Source organism: Diaporthe amygdali (genome assembly GCF_026229845.1).
Source record: "Diaporthe amygdali strain CAA958 chromosome Unknown NODE_8_length_1307975_cov_65_857355, whole genome shotgun sequence".
In the NCBI taxonomy this organism is placed as follows: Eukaryota; Fungi; Ascomycota; class Sordariomycetes; order Diaporthales; family Diaporthaceae; genus Diaporthe; species Diaporthe amygdali.
Window position 1 is genome coordinate 1,079,280 of NW_026517028.1, and position 17,786 is coordinate 1,097,065.

At 54.2% G+C, this 17,786-nt stretch overlaps 6 protein-coding genes across 6 annotated transcripts; 2 read left to right on the forward strand and 4 right to left on the reverse strand.

Annotated features, from left to right (window-relative positions):
* Positions 1-258: 258 nt before the first annotated feature.
* Positions 259-2,566, reverse strand: J7T55_013571 (nucleolar protein NOP2; the record flags this gene model as incomplete). Its single annotated transcript, XM_053141378.1, has 3 exons — positions 259-1,542; positions 2,019-2,341; positions 2,449-2,566. The coding sequence occupies 3 exons, from the start codon at positions 2,564-2,566 to the stop codon at positions 259-261; spliced, it is 1,725 nt and encodes a 574-aa protein (XP_052995911.1).
* Positions 2,567-3,958: 1,392 nt separating this feature from the next.
* J7T55_013572 (uncharacterized protein) lies at positions 3,959-8,124 on the forward strand (the record flags this gene model as incomplete). Its single annotated transcript, XM_053141379.1, has 4 exons — positions 3,959-4,825; positions 4,890-5,681; positions 5,765-8,041; positions 8,098-8,124. 4 exons carry the CDS (start codon positions 3,959-3,961, stop codon positions 8,122-8,124), a joined length of 3,963 nt encoding a protein of 1,320 aa, XP_052995912.1.
* Positions 8,125-8,464: 340 nt separating this feature from the next.
* On the reverse strand, positions 8,465-10,375 carry J7T55_013573 (transcriptional regulatory protein; the record flags this gene model as incomplete). Its single annotated transcript, XM_053141382.1, has 1 exon — positions 8,465-10,375. The coding sequence occupies one exon, from the start codon at positions 10,373-10,375 to the stop codon at positions 8,465-8,467; it is 1,911 nt and encodes a 636-aa protein (XP_052995913.1).
* Positions 10,376-11,205: 830 nt separating this feature from the next.
* J7T55_013574 (uncharacterized protein) lies at positions 11,206-13,628 on the reverse strand (the record flags this gene model as incomplete). The annotated part of the gene is made up of 2 exons (XM_053141383.1): positions 11,206-12,713; positions 12,971-13,628. 2 exons carry the CDS (start codon positions 13,626-13,628, stop codon positions 11,206-11,208), a joined length of 2,166 nt encoding a protein of 721 aa, XP_052995914.1.
* A 648-nt stretch (positions 13,629-14,276) lies between these two features.
* On the forward strand, positions 14,277-15,209 carry J7T55_013575 (carbon-nitrogen hydrolase; the record flags this gene model as incomplete). Its single annotated transcript, XM_053141384.1, has 1 exon — positions 14,277-15,209. The coding sequence occupies one exon, from the start codon at positions 14,277-14,279 to the stop codon at positions 15,207-15,209; it is 933 nt and encodes a 310-aa protein (XP_052995915.1).
* Positions 15,210-15,458: 249 nt separating this feature from the next.
* J7T55_013576 (spermidine synthase) lies at positions 15,459-17,166 on the reverse strand (the record flags this gene model as incomplete). The annotated part of the gene is made up of 5 exons (XM_053141385.1): positions 15,459-15,736; positions 15,999-16,239; positions 16,317-16,609; positions 16,680-16,715; positions 17,136-17,166. The coding sequence occupies 5 exons, from the start codon at positions 17,164-17,166 to the stop codon at positions 15,459-15,461; spliced, it is 879 nt and encodes a 292-aa protein (XP_052995916.1).
* Positions 17,167-17,786: the final 620 nt, after the last annotated feature.

The window sequence follows — 17,786 nt, forward strand, 5'->3', positions numbered from 1 at the left end:
AGTGATGTAGCATGTTCGATGGGTTCATCAGGACTATGTTATATAGAATGGGAGTGTGGGTTAAGTATCTTAGCGTGGAGGGAATGGCGGGTCAGATATGTGATGAAGGAGGGTAGAAACTGTTTGAAAGACACCTCTCTGTGGCCATTTCGCCCAGCAAGAAGTACTCATTTTCTTTTAGCAGCCTTGACGCAGTAGAATTTCGATAGTCTGTCTGGCTATACCTCTACGGTATGAGAACAGTGCCCAGAATTCAGGTCAAGACTTTCCAGAGGTCTTTGTGATAACACAGAAGAACAATGGACCCCACTGTTTCCCATCCTTATGATCCGGGACCGCGATCCTGCCATACTTTGTCTCCTCCGTGAAGTTCTCGAGAGCCTCGTCCATCGGCCCTGCCTTCTTCTTCAACTTACTGCCCAGCTCGAATGTAACGCCCCAGGACAGACCAAACTTCTTCTTGTCCTTCTCGACCGCCGCCAACATCTTCTCGATCACACCGTCGTTCTCACCAGTCTCGATCGAGCACGTAGAGTACACCACCCTGCCCCCGACCTTGACCGCCTTGAGAGCCGTCATGAGCAGCTCCGTCTGCAGCTTAGCCAGTGTCTTGGACCCTCCCCTCCTCCACCGCGCCATCTCGTCTGCTACCCTCCCGCCCGCAGCAGCCCTCACGTGCGCGTGGATGATGTGCCGCTCCGACGAGCACGGCGCATCCAACAGGACTCGGTCGTACCCGCCAGGCCTGCATGGAAGCTGGGTCACGGCCCGCGCGTCGGAGCCGTCCAGCCGTAGGACCCTGACAGCGTTGCTCTCGAAGAGCGACTCAGGGAGGTACGCACGCAGATTGGCGGTCAGGCGCTTGTTGCGGGCGTGGTCGACCTCGTTGGAGTGCAGGCAGCCCATATTTGACGGCGCAGGGGCCGTTGAGCCGGCGTGGAGGTGTGGAAATATCAGCTGGGCCAGGGCAACGGACTTACCGCCTGGCGCGGCGCAGAGGTCCAGCACGCGGTCGTTAGGTTGGACATTGAGCATGTGGGCGCAGAGCGCCGAGGCCGCGTCCAGGTTCCAATGCGACTGTAGCTCTTTGCCGGAACTTGGCTGTGTATGGATGGCCTTTGGTGGAGGGAAAAGGAAGGTGTCTTGCTGCTTGTTAGGCTTCTCGCTGGCGTCTGCCTCTCTGGATTCAGATTCTCCTGTTGCTTGCGGTGCGTCTGGTGAGATATTTTCTAGAGCCACGATACTGGGCCTTATTGTCATTTCGACCTCCTCCCCTAAGGGGAATTCTGGAAATTGTATTCGGCGCAGTTCGCCTTCTGACCCCGTCGAGAGAACCTTATCAACCTCGGACGACGGAACATATTGATTCACCAGCGCTGCGTAACGGGTTGGCTTCGCGAGCGCAGGATACAACGACTTCTGCCATCTCTCATCGCCCCAAACCGAAGCATACTGCGAGTGGAATGCTGAGACTGTTGCGTCCAAGTGCTTGCGATCAGCCTTGGTCGGCATGGTCTTGTCTGGGACTGGCTCCGACGTGAACTGTCCGGGAGATGCTCCCGATCTCAAAGGTGCTTATATGATTTCCAGGCGCTTGGGAGCTTTCTGTATCCCAGGGCACTGTGCCCTAGCCGTTGTTTATGAGATCTGGCTGACAGACTAATAGTGATATTAGCAAATAGTAGCCAGTTGATGCAGATTTGGTGGCGGACTTTTGAGTAGTGCAGGGTCTGCCAACTGTTGCCAACACGACCTTTGAAAAGCTAGAAAATAAATCGTTCCAATGAGTTCAAAATATTCAAAGTCTGCTCATATGCTGTCGCTAGATTGAATCACGTTGTTCACAGTTCTCATGCAGGTAATTGATGAAAGAGGGCAATTCGCAGATATCGGTGCCAAAATCAAAATTACATTCTCATTTTAAGGGTTTAACCCTGTGTCCGTTTACGCAGGGAGGTCTCAAACCGTCCCAAAGTCGACCAGAGCCGGCTGATGCTCCTACCTGTCGACCTACTCACAGAACTCATTGGCGTCTCGGATCTCTCGCTCTCCCTTTCTCTTTCCCTGTCTCTCTCACCTTCCTCTTCGACGGCCTTCAAGCCACCATTTCTCCTGTCGCCGAACCCCACCTCACTCCCACCCCCGCCCCAGCTACCCCTCGCCCTGAGCTTCCTGACTTTGACCTCGAATCTGTGCCTGTCCTCGGCACGCATGACACATCCGCCAATGTAAAGCCCGTTCTTCTCAAAATGTACGGCCCTTTCGCTCATGAAACTCCGATTCTTGGAGGCTTCTTTGGAGCAATATGCCCTCGCCGCCTCGTTGGCAGCCTCGGCCGAGTCTGTCCAATGCTGGGGTCAGTAACAGACGCTCGTCTCTTTTGAACCGTTGTCAAAATAATTCCAGGGACCAGACTGAGGATGGAGATGGCATTGGGATGTTGCGTACAGTAGAAACCCGCGCCGACCGGGGAGGACAGGGACCCGTTTGCATCCTGCGATGTGAGAAAATCCCGACGGAGGACGATGTAAGCTGTGGATAGATCGACGTGGAAGATGAAATCCATTACGACAACCAAGTGGTGGCAGAAACTGTTTCTGAGGTGTATTTGCGACGGAGATAAGCAGTTGCACGCAAGGCTCTCAGCCTCAGCTTCAACAGCAGGTATTTCATCGAACTCAGGAAACCTAGTCAGGGTGAAGAAGAGAAGAGGCGCTGCCTTCTTTATCAAGGTATACATGCACGTTGAGCTGTGACCAGACTGCAGAGTCTCGTGCGAGACACGCATCAAAGAAAAGACGCATGGCGGCGGCGTCAACCATTATGAACCGCGCAGAAATATTTGGTTCGCAGGTTTGACGCGTTGTAAACATATCTCCAAAATCGGCTTTGAGTGGTCACAGCTTGGTGTCCGAGCGGTACTATACTCGTCACACGATTGAGTTTGTCTCAATGTGCGGCCAAGGTTGCTAGCATCCTGGTCCACCAGACAACACCGCACTGTTCTCTCCTGCAATCGCGCAGCTACAGAATATTCGCCCTTGCTTCGGCGGATGCATCAAACTCCTTGTTGACTCCCGCTAGCACCAGGCATAAGCAAAAGTTGGAAGCTTGGCCCTTGCAGGAACAGAGCAAATAAACCTGACTGGACAACCAAGCTCGAAGTCTCGCAGGGCCTCGATTGTTTCATACAATCGCAGCCACAAGTCTTCCGTCTCCTAGGTGCCGGCTCCATCTAGCTCCCCCGCCGAACTACGTGCCTGACGACGGCAACACCGTGGCGCAACCCAATACATGCAGCCGATGCGCCGACAGATATGACCACGTCCTTTAAGGGTGGAGGGGGGCTGGAAACCTCTAGATACGTTAAGGCCAGAGAAGATGTTTGATGATTAATTGTCCATTAGGTATAGTCCGGGATCGACAGAGTCTACGTCTTCGAAAACCGTCGTCTTGAGTTTGCAGGTAGGCTGGCGTCGCACAGCACTTTCAGGGCAAGGCGATGACTCCACCACGCACCATGGCTACCTACACGGATAGTACGTTTCCCAGATGCCTAGATATTCCCCGATATCTCCCAAACCAGGCAGATGTAATACAGAGCCTTAATTGTTCAATTGTACGCCCCCTTTCTCCTCCTTCTTTGCCATGTGGCCCTAGTGTAGGCACCCCTGTCAAAACTGGGTGGAGTCTCGTAAGTTTCCTAATCGGGCAATGTACGACTTGGAAGGTGGCAGGGCTGCTCCTCCCTGACTTACACCAGACCACCTTCACTTTCGCAGGAATGCTGCTATAAGTTCCAGAGCAACCGTTTGACTCTCCCTGCCCTTTTCATTATGACATACATGGTAGGCTCGCAATTCTTCCAAACCCCTTCCAACCTTCCACTCTTCAAACTTTCAATTGCTTCCTTCATCCACATGTCCACTTCGAGCCAAGCCTCGACAGTCACCTCAAGATGGCCAACGATGAAGACCACCTTATATCCCCCGACAATGGAGCTGGCCACGACACGCATCCGACAAAATCTTCTGTCCCGGCCAGGAAACCGACCATGGCTGACTACTTCAGGGTTTTCTCGTACGCTACAAAATGGGACTTCTGCATGTACGCCATGGCATGTTTCGCATCGATAGCAGGTGGCGCTACGCTCCCATTCATGAACATCATCTTCGGACAACTTGTCAAACAGTTCACCGGATACTTTGGAGACTCCTCCGGCATAACCCCGGATACCTTTGGCAGTGTCTTGGACCGACAAGCGCTGTACATCATGGCGCTCTTCCTGGCCCGTTGGGCTCTTAATAGCATCACTAAATTCTGTTTTCAGATGATCGGTATCCGCCTCTCCTCTGAGATCCGCCTGAATTACCTCGAAGCCCTCTTCGCACAGCCCATCCAGGTCATCGACTCCATGCCCCCGGGGGCACCCGCAACCGCGATCACCGCGACATCCAATACCCTGCAAATTGGAATCTCGGACAGGCTGGGGACATTCCTGCAGTACATGAGCACAATCGTGACTGCATTCGTCGTATCCTTCATCTGGAGCTGGGATCTCACCTTGGTCATGATGTCACTCATCCTTTACACATTCGTTGTCATATCGGTGGTGCTGCCACCCATTGTTAAGGGTCAGACAGAGACGGCAGCGGCCGACACAGAGGCTAATGCCATCGCCAGTGAGGCACTCGGTGGGATCCGACTGATCATTGCAAGTGGAGCACAAGCCCATATCTTGTCCGGTTATCAGAAATGGGTAGATGAGGCCAAGAGACGAGCTATGAAGGTGGCCCCTTACATGGGTGTACAATTTGGTCTGCTCGTGAGTTTACACATAACTACCTCCTCTTTTATGACTTCCAATAGATGCCTGACAAAACATCCAGTTCTTCGGTGTCTTTGGCGCATTTGGGCTGGCATTCTGGTATGGCACCCAGCGATTTATCGCCGGCGCCGTGAGCGATGCTGGGGTGGTCATTGTTGTTCTCTTCAACGTCACACTCGTCCTCAATTCCTTGGAGCGCATTTCCACTCCGCTCATCGCTGTCACCAAGGCCATGGTCGCCGCTTGCGAATTCTTTACCGTTATCGACATGCCAAAATTCACCTCAGGATCGACGAAGCTGGATGACATGTCGCATGATATCATCCTTGACACTGTCACCTTTGCATATCCTAGTCGTCCGGATGCTACAATCCTCGATAACCTGAGTCTTCGCATTCGATCGGGCCAGAACACCGCATTGGTTGGTCCATCCGGGTCGGGAAAGAGCACCATCGTCGGCCTGTTGGAAAGGTGGTACTCCCTTCAGGACCAACATGTCATACCCGAAGTCGTGAAAGACACACAATCTTCTCAGGACAAAGCTGTGGAGCCGGAACAAGAGGATATACGCGGTCACAAGCTCAAACAGCTTAGCGAGGTTAAGGCGAAGGCCTCCGGGTCAATTTCCTTCGGCGGCCACGACCTGGGAGATCTGGACTTGAAGTGGTGGCGGTCACGAATAGGCCTAGTGCAACAAGAGCCCTTTCTCTTTAACGATACAATTTACGGAAACGTTACCCACGGCCTAATAGGAACTGAGTGGGAGGACGAGCCGGAAGAAGTAAAACGACGGCTGGTTGAGACGGCCTGCCACGAAGCCTACGCCCATGAGTTCATCAGTCGATTGCCTCAGGTAAGCATGAAAACCACCGCGCACCCCAATAGTTCCTCAGCTGTTCCGGATTCATTGCTAAAAATGTGTCTCTTTCTCTCCAGGGTTACGATACCCCCGTGGGTGATGGTGGCGCAAAGCTCTCGGGAGGCCAAAAGCAGCGCTTGGCCATTGCGAGGAGCATCATAAAGAAGCCGTCAATCATCATCCTTGACGAGGCAACCAGTGCAATTGATGCAAGGAGCGAAAGAATCGTTCAAGCTGCACTGGACAGAGCAACACAAAACCGTACAACCATCACCATTGCACATCGTCTCTCCACGATCAGAAAGGCCGATAACATAATCGTTATGCAGAAGGGCCGTGTGGTGGAAGAAGGCACGCATCAAGAGCTGCTTGCTTCCGAGTTAGGTGTTTACACAGCCTTGGTGCGTGCTCAGTCCTTAGGTCTGTCTCAGTCCCGGACCTCCGATGATGAGACACTGGTATCCGACGACAAGACACAAGATCCAGGCTTTGAGGCCGAAGAAATCATGGTGAAGCGCAAGCAGGATCCAGAGGATCCAGAGAAATTACTGCACGAAGAGGGCACAGAAAACCTGGCAAAGGGTAAAAAGTCGCGAGGTCTGATCCGCAGTTTCGGTACGCTTCTGTATAATCAGCAGGGGCAGTGGCCATACTATGTGGGAATCGTTTTGTCCTCCATGGCTGTCGCTGCCGGTACCCCGATCCAAGCCTGGCTATTCTCCAAAGTCATCAGCGTCTTCCTTCTGACGGGAGACGAGCTCAAGACGGCAAGCAGCTTTTGGGGTCTGGCATGGCTATATCTTGCCTTGGGTGTTGGCTTAGCGTACCTGGCTGTAGGTTGGATTGGCCTCACGGTTCAGTACAACATCAGCGCCGTGTACAAAGAGCAGTATTTTACCGACATGCTGTACCAGAAGCTCTCCTTCTTCGACCAGGATGCCAACTCCCACGGAACGTTAAGCGCTCGCGTTGCTAGCGATGCTAAGCAGCTGGAAGAGCTCCTGGGCTTGAATCTCGCGTTTCTCTTCTCTGGCGTCTTCACGGCCCTGGGCAGCGTCACCATTGCGATTGTCTTCGCTTGGAAGCTGGGCTTGATCGCCGCCTTCGTCACGATGCCTATTATGCTGGCGTCAGGGTACTGGAAGTTCAAACAAGAGGTGAGCTATGAGCAGTTGAACTCGGCGGTGTTCCAGGAGTCATCACAGTTTGCCACCGAAGCTATTGGGGCCATTCGAACAGTCTCCTCGCTCACAATGGAAGGGTCCATCGGGAATCGGTACCGACAACTTTTGGACAATCGCGTCAAGTCAGCACTCCGAAAAGCACGGTGGACGTCTACGCTGTACGGCTTTGCCGATAGCATTGGTATTGGATGTCAGGCTCTGGTGTTCTGGTACGGCGGCAGGCGCCTCGTGACTGGTGAATACAGCCTGGAGGCTTTCTTTGTCTGCTTTATGGCAATTATTCAAGGCGCAGAGGCAGCTGGTCAGTCTCTCGCCGTCGCTCCCAATGCGTCTCAGGCTACGGTCGCTGCAAATCGCATACTTGACGTCCACGCCTCCGCGGATACTGACCGACCTGGTGCTTCTGAGAACCTGGCGGAGGCCCCGGTCTTGGGTGACATCTGTAACGGCATGGAGATTGAGTTTCAGGATGTATCTTTCAAGTATCCCACGCGAGACATCCCCATATTCGACCATTTGAGCCTCAAAATCGAGAGGGGACAGTATGCAGCATTTGTGGGGCCATCCGGCTGCGGTAAGTCAACCATATTGTCCCTCTTGGAGAGGTTCTACGAACTCGGACCACAACAAGGCTCAGTCTTGTGCAACGGGGCCAACATCAACGACTCGAACGTCTACAAGTACCGCAAGAACATCTCGCTCGTAGCCCAAGAGCCAATTATGTTCCGTGGTACCATCCGCGACAACATCCTCCTCGGCATCGAGAACCCCAGCTCCATCTCCGAGGAGAGGATAGCAGAGGTCTGCCGTGACGCCTTCATCCACGACTTCATCATCTCCCTCCCCGAGGGATACGACACCTACGTCAGCGCCAAAGGTGTCTCATTGTCAGGCGGGCAGAAGCAACGCATCGCCGTGGCGCGGGCGCTCATCCGCAACCCCAAGGTCCTCCTGCTGGACGAGGCGACGTCAGCGCTTGACTCGGAGTCGGAGAAGATGGTCCAGGCTGCGCTGGAGAGGGCGCGCGATGGGCGAACCATGGTTGCCGTAGCGCATCGCCTGTCGACGATCCAGAATGCGGACGTCATCTTTGTGTTTGAGGAGGGAAGGGTGGTGGAGAAGGGCACTCACGAGCAGCTGGTCCAGAAGCGAGGTATCTATTGGGGAATGGTAAGTGGTTCTCTCGTCCTTAAATGAACTTTCAAAGTGCTAATCGATCCTTCTAGTGTCAAGCTCAGGCGCTGGACATGTAGGAGGCTGTGTACCCAATTCATGAGAATGATGATAGAGCACATCGTTGGTTTAGATGCCTCAAGGCAGGTTATTCGGTCATATACCGAGATTCGATACGACAGACGTAGCTTTGGCCTTTCTGTCTTTTTTTCCTCTTCTGCTTTCTATTTGATTTCTGTTTGCGTAAGCTATAGACTATCCTGTTAGCGTAGACTCTCAAATACACATATAATCAAGTGAACCCACATCGATTGCCAGCACTCAAGAGCCATTGGTACAAGTACATGTTCCAGGCTTGTCTGTCTTAAATCGCCTCTCCAAATGGAGGCGGATATCCTGTTGCACACTGGCCTGCGCTGCTCAAAACGTGACTAGACTGCCCATGAGTAGCTTGCCGTCGCCCGTCAAAGGCTGACGTTCCCAGCGAACATCGTCAGAATCTGCCCGTATCTCGGCCGCTTCCTCGACCAGCTGCCATTCCCCTGTTGACGCGTCTCGCTCCAAGTGTCGAAACACGACGCGGCCGCCGGCATCCTCGAAGACGTACTCGCGGCGCCACAGCCGCCACCACTGCTGCAACGGCGTGCCCTCCACGGAATTCGCCAGCTCGACGTCCCGGTTCCGCCTCGCCAGGGTGTAGAGGGCGCGGACATCCCACAGCCCGTCGTGGCCGGGGTAGTCTCGCAGCCTGCACAGGGCCTCGTCGCGCACCAGCGGGTCGCGGCAGAATATGGTTATGACGAACACGTTCCACGCCAGGTCGCAGTGGAAAGACAGCTGGTGCGCGGGCGGCTCATCTGATCCCCCCCTGGCCGCGCGCAGAGCCAGGTCCACGAGGGACAGGTACTCCCTGAACAGCGGCGTCCGTGCCTTCAGTGCTTCAAAGTCCAGGTATTTGGAGGGGCTCCCGAACGCGTAGGTGCCCAGGTACTGCAGGCGGAGGTGGATAGCTCGTAGGTATCTCCGGGAACCGACCTCGTCAGACATGATGATGCTGTTGAAGAGGGGCTCGAATGCGGGCGCGAGTGCCTCTATCAGCTTCGACGTGTGGTCACAGAACTGCGACAATTTCGGGCTCTCCATAAGCTCGATCCAGAACTTAAAAGTCTCGGCGTCGCTCGTCGTGTTGAGCACGCCTGAGGTCTGCACTGTTTCAACCAGCATCGCCTCCATGGCAGCTTGGCGGTGCTGGGCTGCGATCCAGTGCTCCTCGAATTCCTCGAGGCTGCTGAAGGCAGCGGGGATGTTCTCCACGGCCGCAGAACAGCGCGGTATCCGGCTGACGAGCTCCGTGAACGAATGCATGGTCTGCTTCTGGGCCCTCAGCGCCTCTGCAAAGTTTGGCAGGGGCCGACACTGGCCGATCCGGCCGTTGAGAATAGAGCGGGCCTGGGGTGCTAGATGTGTGAACACGCTGGCGACTGATTCGAGAATCGGCCTTGGGTTCGGTGCCAAGTGGTCCAGCCGTCCCCCATCGTGGTCCGTGGCGATGGCGAGGAGCAGGGCCAGGCCGTGGTTGACGTGATGTAAGGCGGCCCGCCGATCTGCCCGCAGCGTTTCGAAGGTGAGGAGGAGGACCGATAGCAAGACGGCATCCTGAAGCGACCCGCTTCGGCTCTGTAGTTTGAGAGAATGGCAGTAGTAGCCCACGCCATCAAAGTAACGCGCATCTGCTGACGCCGGCTCTGTTGTCGACCCAACGGTGGATGCCGTGGGCGGAGAGGGCGCACGAGGGTTTCTCCCGTCCAGCCTGGACTGACGATTCCAAAGAGACATTGCGCCAACGGCTATGGCGGCGTGCCGGAGCGTCTCGTTGCTGCGCGCGAGCTGCGGCAAGGTGACCTCCCACAACTCAGCCCCAGAGGCGGCGGATGCAGTCATCCATGGCCCTCGCACCAGGCTGACGAACTCGTAGAAGTAGAGCCTTGACCTGCCATCTCGGAAGTCAGGTGTCGTAGGGATCAACTTGGTCTCTTGGAGAGGCGTAGACTGGATCGGTGAGGACGGTCTTGAATCCCTTGCACCTCTGGCCGGCCGCGAATTCCAGCAGGTCTGCATAGCACCGGGAACCCGCGCCCTCTTGGCCGCCGTGGTGGCATAGCCCTCGCACTCTCTCTTGCCATTGCGGCAGTTGAGGCAATGCGGCCTGGCCTCGTCGCATTTGATGTGACGCCGCTTGCAGGTGATACAACCTGTCCGCGCCTTGTGAGTGCTCGCGCGCGTGAGCTTTGGGGCCTGATTGCTGTCACTGGGAGTCTTCCTGCCTTCCATCTCGGGCATCGCAGTCCTGGCGCCGCGGTATCACCAGCTGCGGTACGAGATGGGCATGGTTCGCCCCAGAGAGATACATCCAGGTAAAGAAGATCACGTAGTTGATGCCTTTCGACAGTCAATGTCTGTTGGGTGCGAAAATGATTAAGATGTCGGAGGCCAAGTGGTCGCGCAGTGCTGACGAACGTGCTTTCAATGCTGCGTTTATCTCAGCAGTCTCGGAAGGCTGGCGGGACGCAACCACGCAGCGTCTTGCATGGGGGACCGAGACATATGTGGATTTGAATGGGAATAGGCTAATTGAAAATCAGATCCATCGCAAGGCCTATATTTGATCCATTGCTTTTTCATATCATGAGTTTCCAGTGTGATTGAGAGTGACAACATTGGGTAAGGCGGAACGCCAAGGCATGTACAGACCACATAGGGCTACCCCAAGTTCATGACGAGGTTCCCAAGGATTGACACGTTTCGAAAAATGTAAACTTTAGGTAGGTGAATAACGAAATAGTAGAAAGTCTTCCTCTTCAAAGGAATAGTTCTAATAATAAGTACTTCTGCTCCTGGCGGCTTCGGATCGGGGCTCTGGTAGTCCACCATCCAGGTCTTAGCAGGAGCAGGTCTAAGCAGGAGTAATAAATTAATACCAGCTACTAGAATCCCTTTGACTTTTGCGTCTCGTGAGCTTAGCTACAATGATTCCGTGCAACATGGACCCGGTATCCCTGATCTCAAGCTACCGGTGCAGTGTTTTTGCTACGACACATGTTGCACATCGACAGCATACGCGGATGGAACAGGCTCTTCAGCAAAATGACCCAGACCAGACTTCAAAAGCCATCTTCCGTCTCAAGTGAGCCGAACAGCGATCCCTTCTCTGCTCTATCCGACCGGCTATCCCCGTCGAACTCCTCGATCGGATCACTACCATAATTGGGCAATTCCCTGATGTTAGCTCTCCCGTCGGTCGTCCGCCTCCGCTGCCGATGTGTCATAGTTGTGCCTCTGATTTGGGGCGCTGACAAAGCGATCTGTCGCTGTTCATCGACGTGCCCGGTCTTCTTCCCCAGAAACAGCTTTGGACGCGCGAATTTGAAGCAACCGTCTGGTTCACCATGCTTCTCAAGTTGTCTTGGATTGATGGTCAACGAGCCAGCACCTGTCTCGCGAATGGAAGAAGCCGAGTCATTGGGGAAGAGCAGTCCGCTCGTGTGGTTATCATCCGCTGACGAGGAATTGGAAGAGCCAACAGTCGCTTGGTCGGTACGTATGGCTGTTTCCAGCGACCCTGACACAGTTTCCGAACTTGCATCTGGCGAGGATGCTCCTGCAGTGGCTACGTGGCTTGCTGAGACCGTGGTCAACGCTTCGGCGTCAAGTGGGTTGGGCCTGTCGGCGAAGTCACGTCTGTCGGTTGAACCAAGACCAAGTGAAGACGTGGCAAAATCTTGTTGAGATTCATCACATGAGGAAGTGCTCGTGGATGGAAGAGATGGCCGGAGACTTCTCACAGTGTCTCTTCTCGCGTTGTTCAGAACCTGGTCGAGGTCCTCCAGTGAGTCTCCGAACACGAATTGCCTCCACATGTCATCCTCATCCTGTGTGCACTCGTTGGGCAGCTGCTTCTGTACTACAGCAGACAAGTCATCTCGGGACGCTGGGTCTTGCCCCTCGTACTGAAGCATAGCTGGCTGCGTGAATTTTGTGTCCATTCTAGTTGTGATGTCTCCTGATTGATCCGTTTGGAAAGGTGTAGCTTCACCCACCATCTCAAGTGAAGACGAAGGCTCTGTTGAGCTTGAGACCACGAGCAAAGACATTTCATCAGAGTTGCTGACCATCTTGGGCTGCTCTTCGCTTGCGCCATTATCGATTAGTTCGGGACTTTCTGAAGGAATTGGAAGGTCAGACTCGAGCCTTGAAGTGCTATCATCGTCCGCATCCGCAGTGATCTGTTCATCAGTTGACAAAGCCTCGCTGCTCCGTTGATCTGACGGATCTGACGGCAATATGCCTACAAATAGACTAGGTGGCATGTTCGGAGTCTTGTCCTCGCCGACAGTGTTGGTATACCGTGTTCCTAGGCGAACAGAAGCCGCTCTTTTGGAAGTATCATCACGATGTCTCGAAGTTCCGACTTGACTGATTCCTGGTGAAATCAGTCTCTGAGTGGCGTCTTCTTGGTGACCAGAAGTTTCCTTTTCGTCCAAGGCAGAGCTATCGTCAGGGGCCGCAACAAAAGTTCTCCACACATCGTTTTCTTCGGCTTGGGACAGAGGAACCGGCGGGAGCTCGACTCCAACCTGAGCCAAAGTGCTGGCCGCGTTGTCCGAGTCGGCTGACGGCGAGTGAATTAACTGGAGCAAAGCCGGGCGGGTGGGAACAGGATGGAACAACAATGGCGAGGTCGTCAGCAGTGGCGTTTGACTGGCAGTACTATTTGATCGATGGCTTGCATCGGAACCGGAGATGGAAAATTTGGCTCGATCTTGACGGTATTCCGTCCGATGGTCGTACCTGGGCTGGCCTAGCGGTCATTGTTCAGCCAAATCTCGAATAGTTTCCTGCGGGATCTACCTTCGCGAGACAACCTACCACAAATGCCCGTAAGCTCGCCTTGACGACCATTACTTTTGGGGCTGGCGTTGGAGCTGTCTCCTAGTGCTCTCTCATGGCTTCCAACTCGGATCTTCATCCTTCTGAGAGAGGTGGGCGAGACGGTCGCCGCGCTCCCACGGGCTTTGCTGCGTCCGCCCTCATGTGTCACTCCAAGAAGCCGGCGCAACTTTTGTTTTGAGGCTTGACGACGCGACTTCTTCAGGCTCCATGGGTTGCTTGGAGATCCTCGTGGCTTCATGAACTCCATCTCAATGGGTTTCTGCATATTAGTACCCACCCAGTCACCTTTCAGCAAGAGCCTGCGCCTTTTCTGACGCATAGCCTCCTCTTCCGATTGCTGCTCTGGGAAAGCAGCCGGTGTCGGCAATTTGACACTGGCTTCAGAGAAGTAGCGACTGGATAGAAGCCTACCGCCACTCGGGTGTGTTCTTGAGGACGACGACTTCAGGGCATCATGACGGACAGGTGACTGCGCTTGAGTTGCAAGAAAAGAAAGAAGGGGTGGGCTGATGTTGACATTGGCATCAAGACGGCCAGCGCGAGCCTTTGCGAAGTGCTCCTTCTGCCGGAGAAGGATCTCCTTGCCTTTGCGGGCACGAGAGTGGCGATTGAGGTTGCCCTCAGTCCAATTCATGATAGAGGCTGGAATCAATCGCAGATAGCAGTGGCAGGGGCGTTCAATATGCACGAGAAAGAGAACCAGTTGGACTTGAACAAGGCAGTGGTTAGAAGGAAAGAAAACACTGTGATATCGCCTCCAACAATGGAGGCGATGCCGTACAGGCAACGAGATGTGGATCCAATCACCGGAGATGATGATGCTAAGTGTGTTAGCTAGCAGAAGTGGAGGTAGCAAGATGTGGCAACACCAGTAAAGCAGTCTCCAATGTTGAGATGCCTGCTCCAGTAGCTTTGGATTTTGGAAAGTGCGTTCGTCAACTTGGACTGCTCATGAGGAAGGCGCAAGCAGTGTTGTAGAAAGGGTCCAGCGACAAGGCCAACGGTCAGGGTTCAGGGGTTCAGGAGCTACTTAGGTACCTACGGCCGTACCTGGGCACTGGGAGCCTGCCCCTCCTCAGGACGCGGGGAGCTCCTTATCGGAGCTCTAGACCTCGATGTCGACATCCGGCTCCGGCACGCTCTATAACCTCGCCCGTTAATATCACCGCTTGTTCCCCTGGCACTAAACATGCGAACAGCCTGGAGGACACTTGTCTCCATCACTCGCAGCCCAAGATCCCCCCAATCCCGTCTCATGACGATAAAGTGGCTCCAAAGAACCATGGCGACCGCGAGCCCCTCCCTGGTGCTGAAGAAGCCGGTCAAGCTGGCGTGCATTCAGCTCGCCAGCGGCGCCGACAAGAATGCGAACCTCGCACACGCTCGCGAGAAGGTCCAAGAGGCCGCCAAGACGGGCGCGAAGATCATCGTCCTTCCGGAATGCTTCAACTCGCCCTACGGCTGCGACTACTTCCCCTCGTACGCCGAGGAGCTGCTCCCGTCGCCGCCGACCAAGGAGCAGAGCCCCAGCTACCACGCACTGTCTGACATGGCCAAGGAGACCGGCACGTATCTGGTCGGAGGCTCGATACCGGAGTCGGAGCAACATGGCAAAGAGGAGAAAAAGCGCTACTACAACACGTCGCTGGTGTTCGGGCCGAGCGGGGACCTTCTGGCCACGCACCGAAAGGTGCACCTGTTTGACATCGACATCCCCGGCAAGATCAAGTTCAAAGAGTCTGACGTCCTCTCCCCGGGCAATAAGGTGACCATCGTCGATCTTCCTGAGTACGGAAAGATTGCTGTGGCAATCTGCTACGACATCCGGTTCCCCGAGCTTGGGACAATAGCCGCCCGCAAAGGCTGCTTTGCGCTGATATACCCTGGTGCTTTCAACACTACCACCGGCCCGTTGCACTGGAGTTTGCAGGGACAGGCTAGGGCTATGGACAATCAAGTATACGTCGCGCTGTGCTCACCCGCCCGAGACATGAGCGCGACGTATCATGCGTGGGGCCATAGTCTTGTAGTAGACCCGATGGCGCAAGTGCTGGTCGAGGCTGAAGAGAAAGAGACAATAGTGACCGCAGAGCTGACTGGGGAGAAGATCGAGGAGACGAGAAAAGGAATCCCGTTGAGGGACCAAAGGCGGTTCGATGTGTATCCCGACATAAGTCAGGGCAAGATACAATTTACCGACCCGGGACAGAAGTAATTGGACCAAGCATCTGAAGTTGCCAAGATTTATGGGCTCAAAAGGGTATATCAAATCTATTGGCAAGCCTTGAATGCTTGCTTTCCCTAGCAATCATGATCGCCGCCTGGTGATCGGCCCTTTTCGTAGTCCACTCCAATCATCGTGACGGATGGGCCTGGCTCTGGATCTTGAGGTCATTGCCCTGGTCTAGAGTGCTCGCAGGCTGCCCCCGTACCACGATCTCACAGCAAGCCTGATCACTGCCACTTATTGCAGGGCTTTAGCAGCAAATGTGGGCAGGATGAAAGAAGCCTTGTGGATCTCGGAGTTGTAGTATCTGCACAACTTCTCCTCCTCCTCAGGAGTCCAGGACCGAACAGGCACCTTGACGTTGCGGTTGGGGTCCTTGCAACAGACCATGAAGCCAATCTGTCCCGAAGGGTAGGTTGGGATGGTGGTGTAAGCGTACTCGGCAACAGGGAAGATCTCCTTGCAGTCCTGCTTCAGCTTGGTAATGAGAGGCAGGTGGAGCCATTGGTTCTCAGCTATTTGAGACAAGTCAGCTTTCAGGACAGTGCAAAGGGGTGTGAGCTAGACATTAATAAAACAAGGAGCACAGGCAGGCACAGAAGCTGGCTGTTTTGGATTTTCTGGGGGAGAAGGAGGGGGAGGGGGGTTGGAGCATCATTATGTCCACGAGAGATTTCAAGTGCATTCGAGGCACCAAGCAAAATGCTCGGAAAGGACCAGGCACGCTGTTCGCCTGCGTGAGCATCTTCCTAGGGCTGAAGGATAAAGGAAACGTACAACCTTGCGTAGTGATGACGCCGCCATCCCGCAGGGCATCGTGAAGCAACTTGAAGTAAGGCTTCTGGAACAGGCTTTCAGCTGGACCCTCTGGGTCAGAAGAGTCGGTGATGATGACATCGAACGAGTTCTTGTAGTCGTCCAAGAACTTGAAGCCGTCGCCGACGTGGACCTTGACCTTGGGGTGGTTGTAGCCGGCAGCCATGCCGGGAAGGTACTGCTTGGAGAGGCGAATGACGGCCTTGAACGTGGTTAGCGGAAGGGCTGTCCAGGGAGAGCAGGGGACGCATCGGAAGCTGAGAAAGGACCACTAATCACCTCATCAATGTCACACAGAACTGCCTCCTCGATGCCCTCGTGCTTGACAACTTCACGGAGGACACCGCCATCGCCGCCACCAATGACCAGGACCTTCTTGGGGTCAGGGTGGGAGTTCATGGCCAGGTGGGTGATCATCTCCTGGTAGGAGAACTCATCCCGCTCAGTGCATTGGATGACGTTGTCCAGGACCAGGACGGTGCCGTAGTCGGTAGACTCAAAGATGAGAACATCCTGGTACTTGCTCTTCTCGTGGTGCAGAACCTTCTTGACCTTCAGAGTCATGGCCTGGCCTGATTTGCTGTCCTGTCAGACGCCACCCTTCCCGTGCCCTTTTTTGGGCAGGACCTTGCCTTGACTTACCGGGCCACATGTCTGAGATCTCGCGGAACCATCCATCTAAGACAGATAATTCGTTAGCCACATGCCAGAACGGGTTGACGGTCCCGGCCGTCGCGTTGGCGGGGAAAAGGCAGGGAAGGATATGCGGGCATCGCTTAGCACCACTTGATGCTGTTTTCCTTCACATGCCACTATCCCTCAAATTGCTTCTTGCGCACGCCAAGTGCGTACAAGCACCCGTTGGATATACATTCATCTGGATGTGACAGCATGAAGGCATGAGAAGCAAAAATGGAGCTGTAGCAGGAAAGATGTCCAGAGGGCTCAAGAACAATGAGATCAGTGTTGCTTTCCATGCGGTGTGCCAACATTCTTATCAGACGCCCGCCCGTCTGAAGAATCTCGACAGGGGGCAGAAATTCATGGTGGGGTTGCGATGGAGGGGTAGAGAGACGCAGAGAGAATTGATCGAAGTACCTTTGATGGTCTGGTGGGTAATTTCAGTCATCTTGGAAAGGGAGAAGGTATGACAGAAACGTTGACAAGCAAGGGAAGACAGTGAGGCTTGAAAAGATGAGAATGTCGTTGAGTGGGTTGAAGAACAGTAGTTGAACAAGCTCTCGTTCGCAAAGCAAGTTCTTGGGGTGAAGTTGCGGAGAAGTCTCAGGCTGCTATTCCTCGATTGGGCAAAGAAAAATTTTCCCATGCCCAAAGCAAACAAATCTACCGCGAATTGCAAGCTCAAAATGTAGAATGTTGTCCAAGTAACCGGGATCTTCCTAATAGAATTGTTGTGACAGTTAAAAGTCAATGGCTACCGTCTAGCACAATATGGCAAGACAAGGCATTGAGACAGCCAGACGTTGGCTTCACCCGCCCTATCGAACCCCAATTTGCTTCTACATTGGTTGCACAAGAGCTGGCGCGCAACGGACGTTCGTGCTATGTTCTGCCGCTACTCGCCGCCTTAGCACAATCATGAGCATCCCTGGGCAAACACAGTACTGCAAACTCGCAATTCAGCAAGGTAGATGACTTTCGTGACAACAATATCGCATGCGTATCACTCTTCCGCTTATAGCATCATTGAGACCATGCTGCCGGTCTCGGTGATAGTGAGTAACGGCT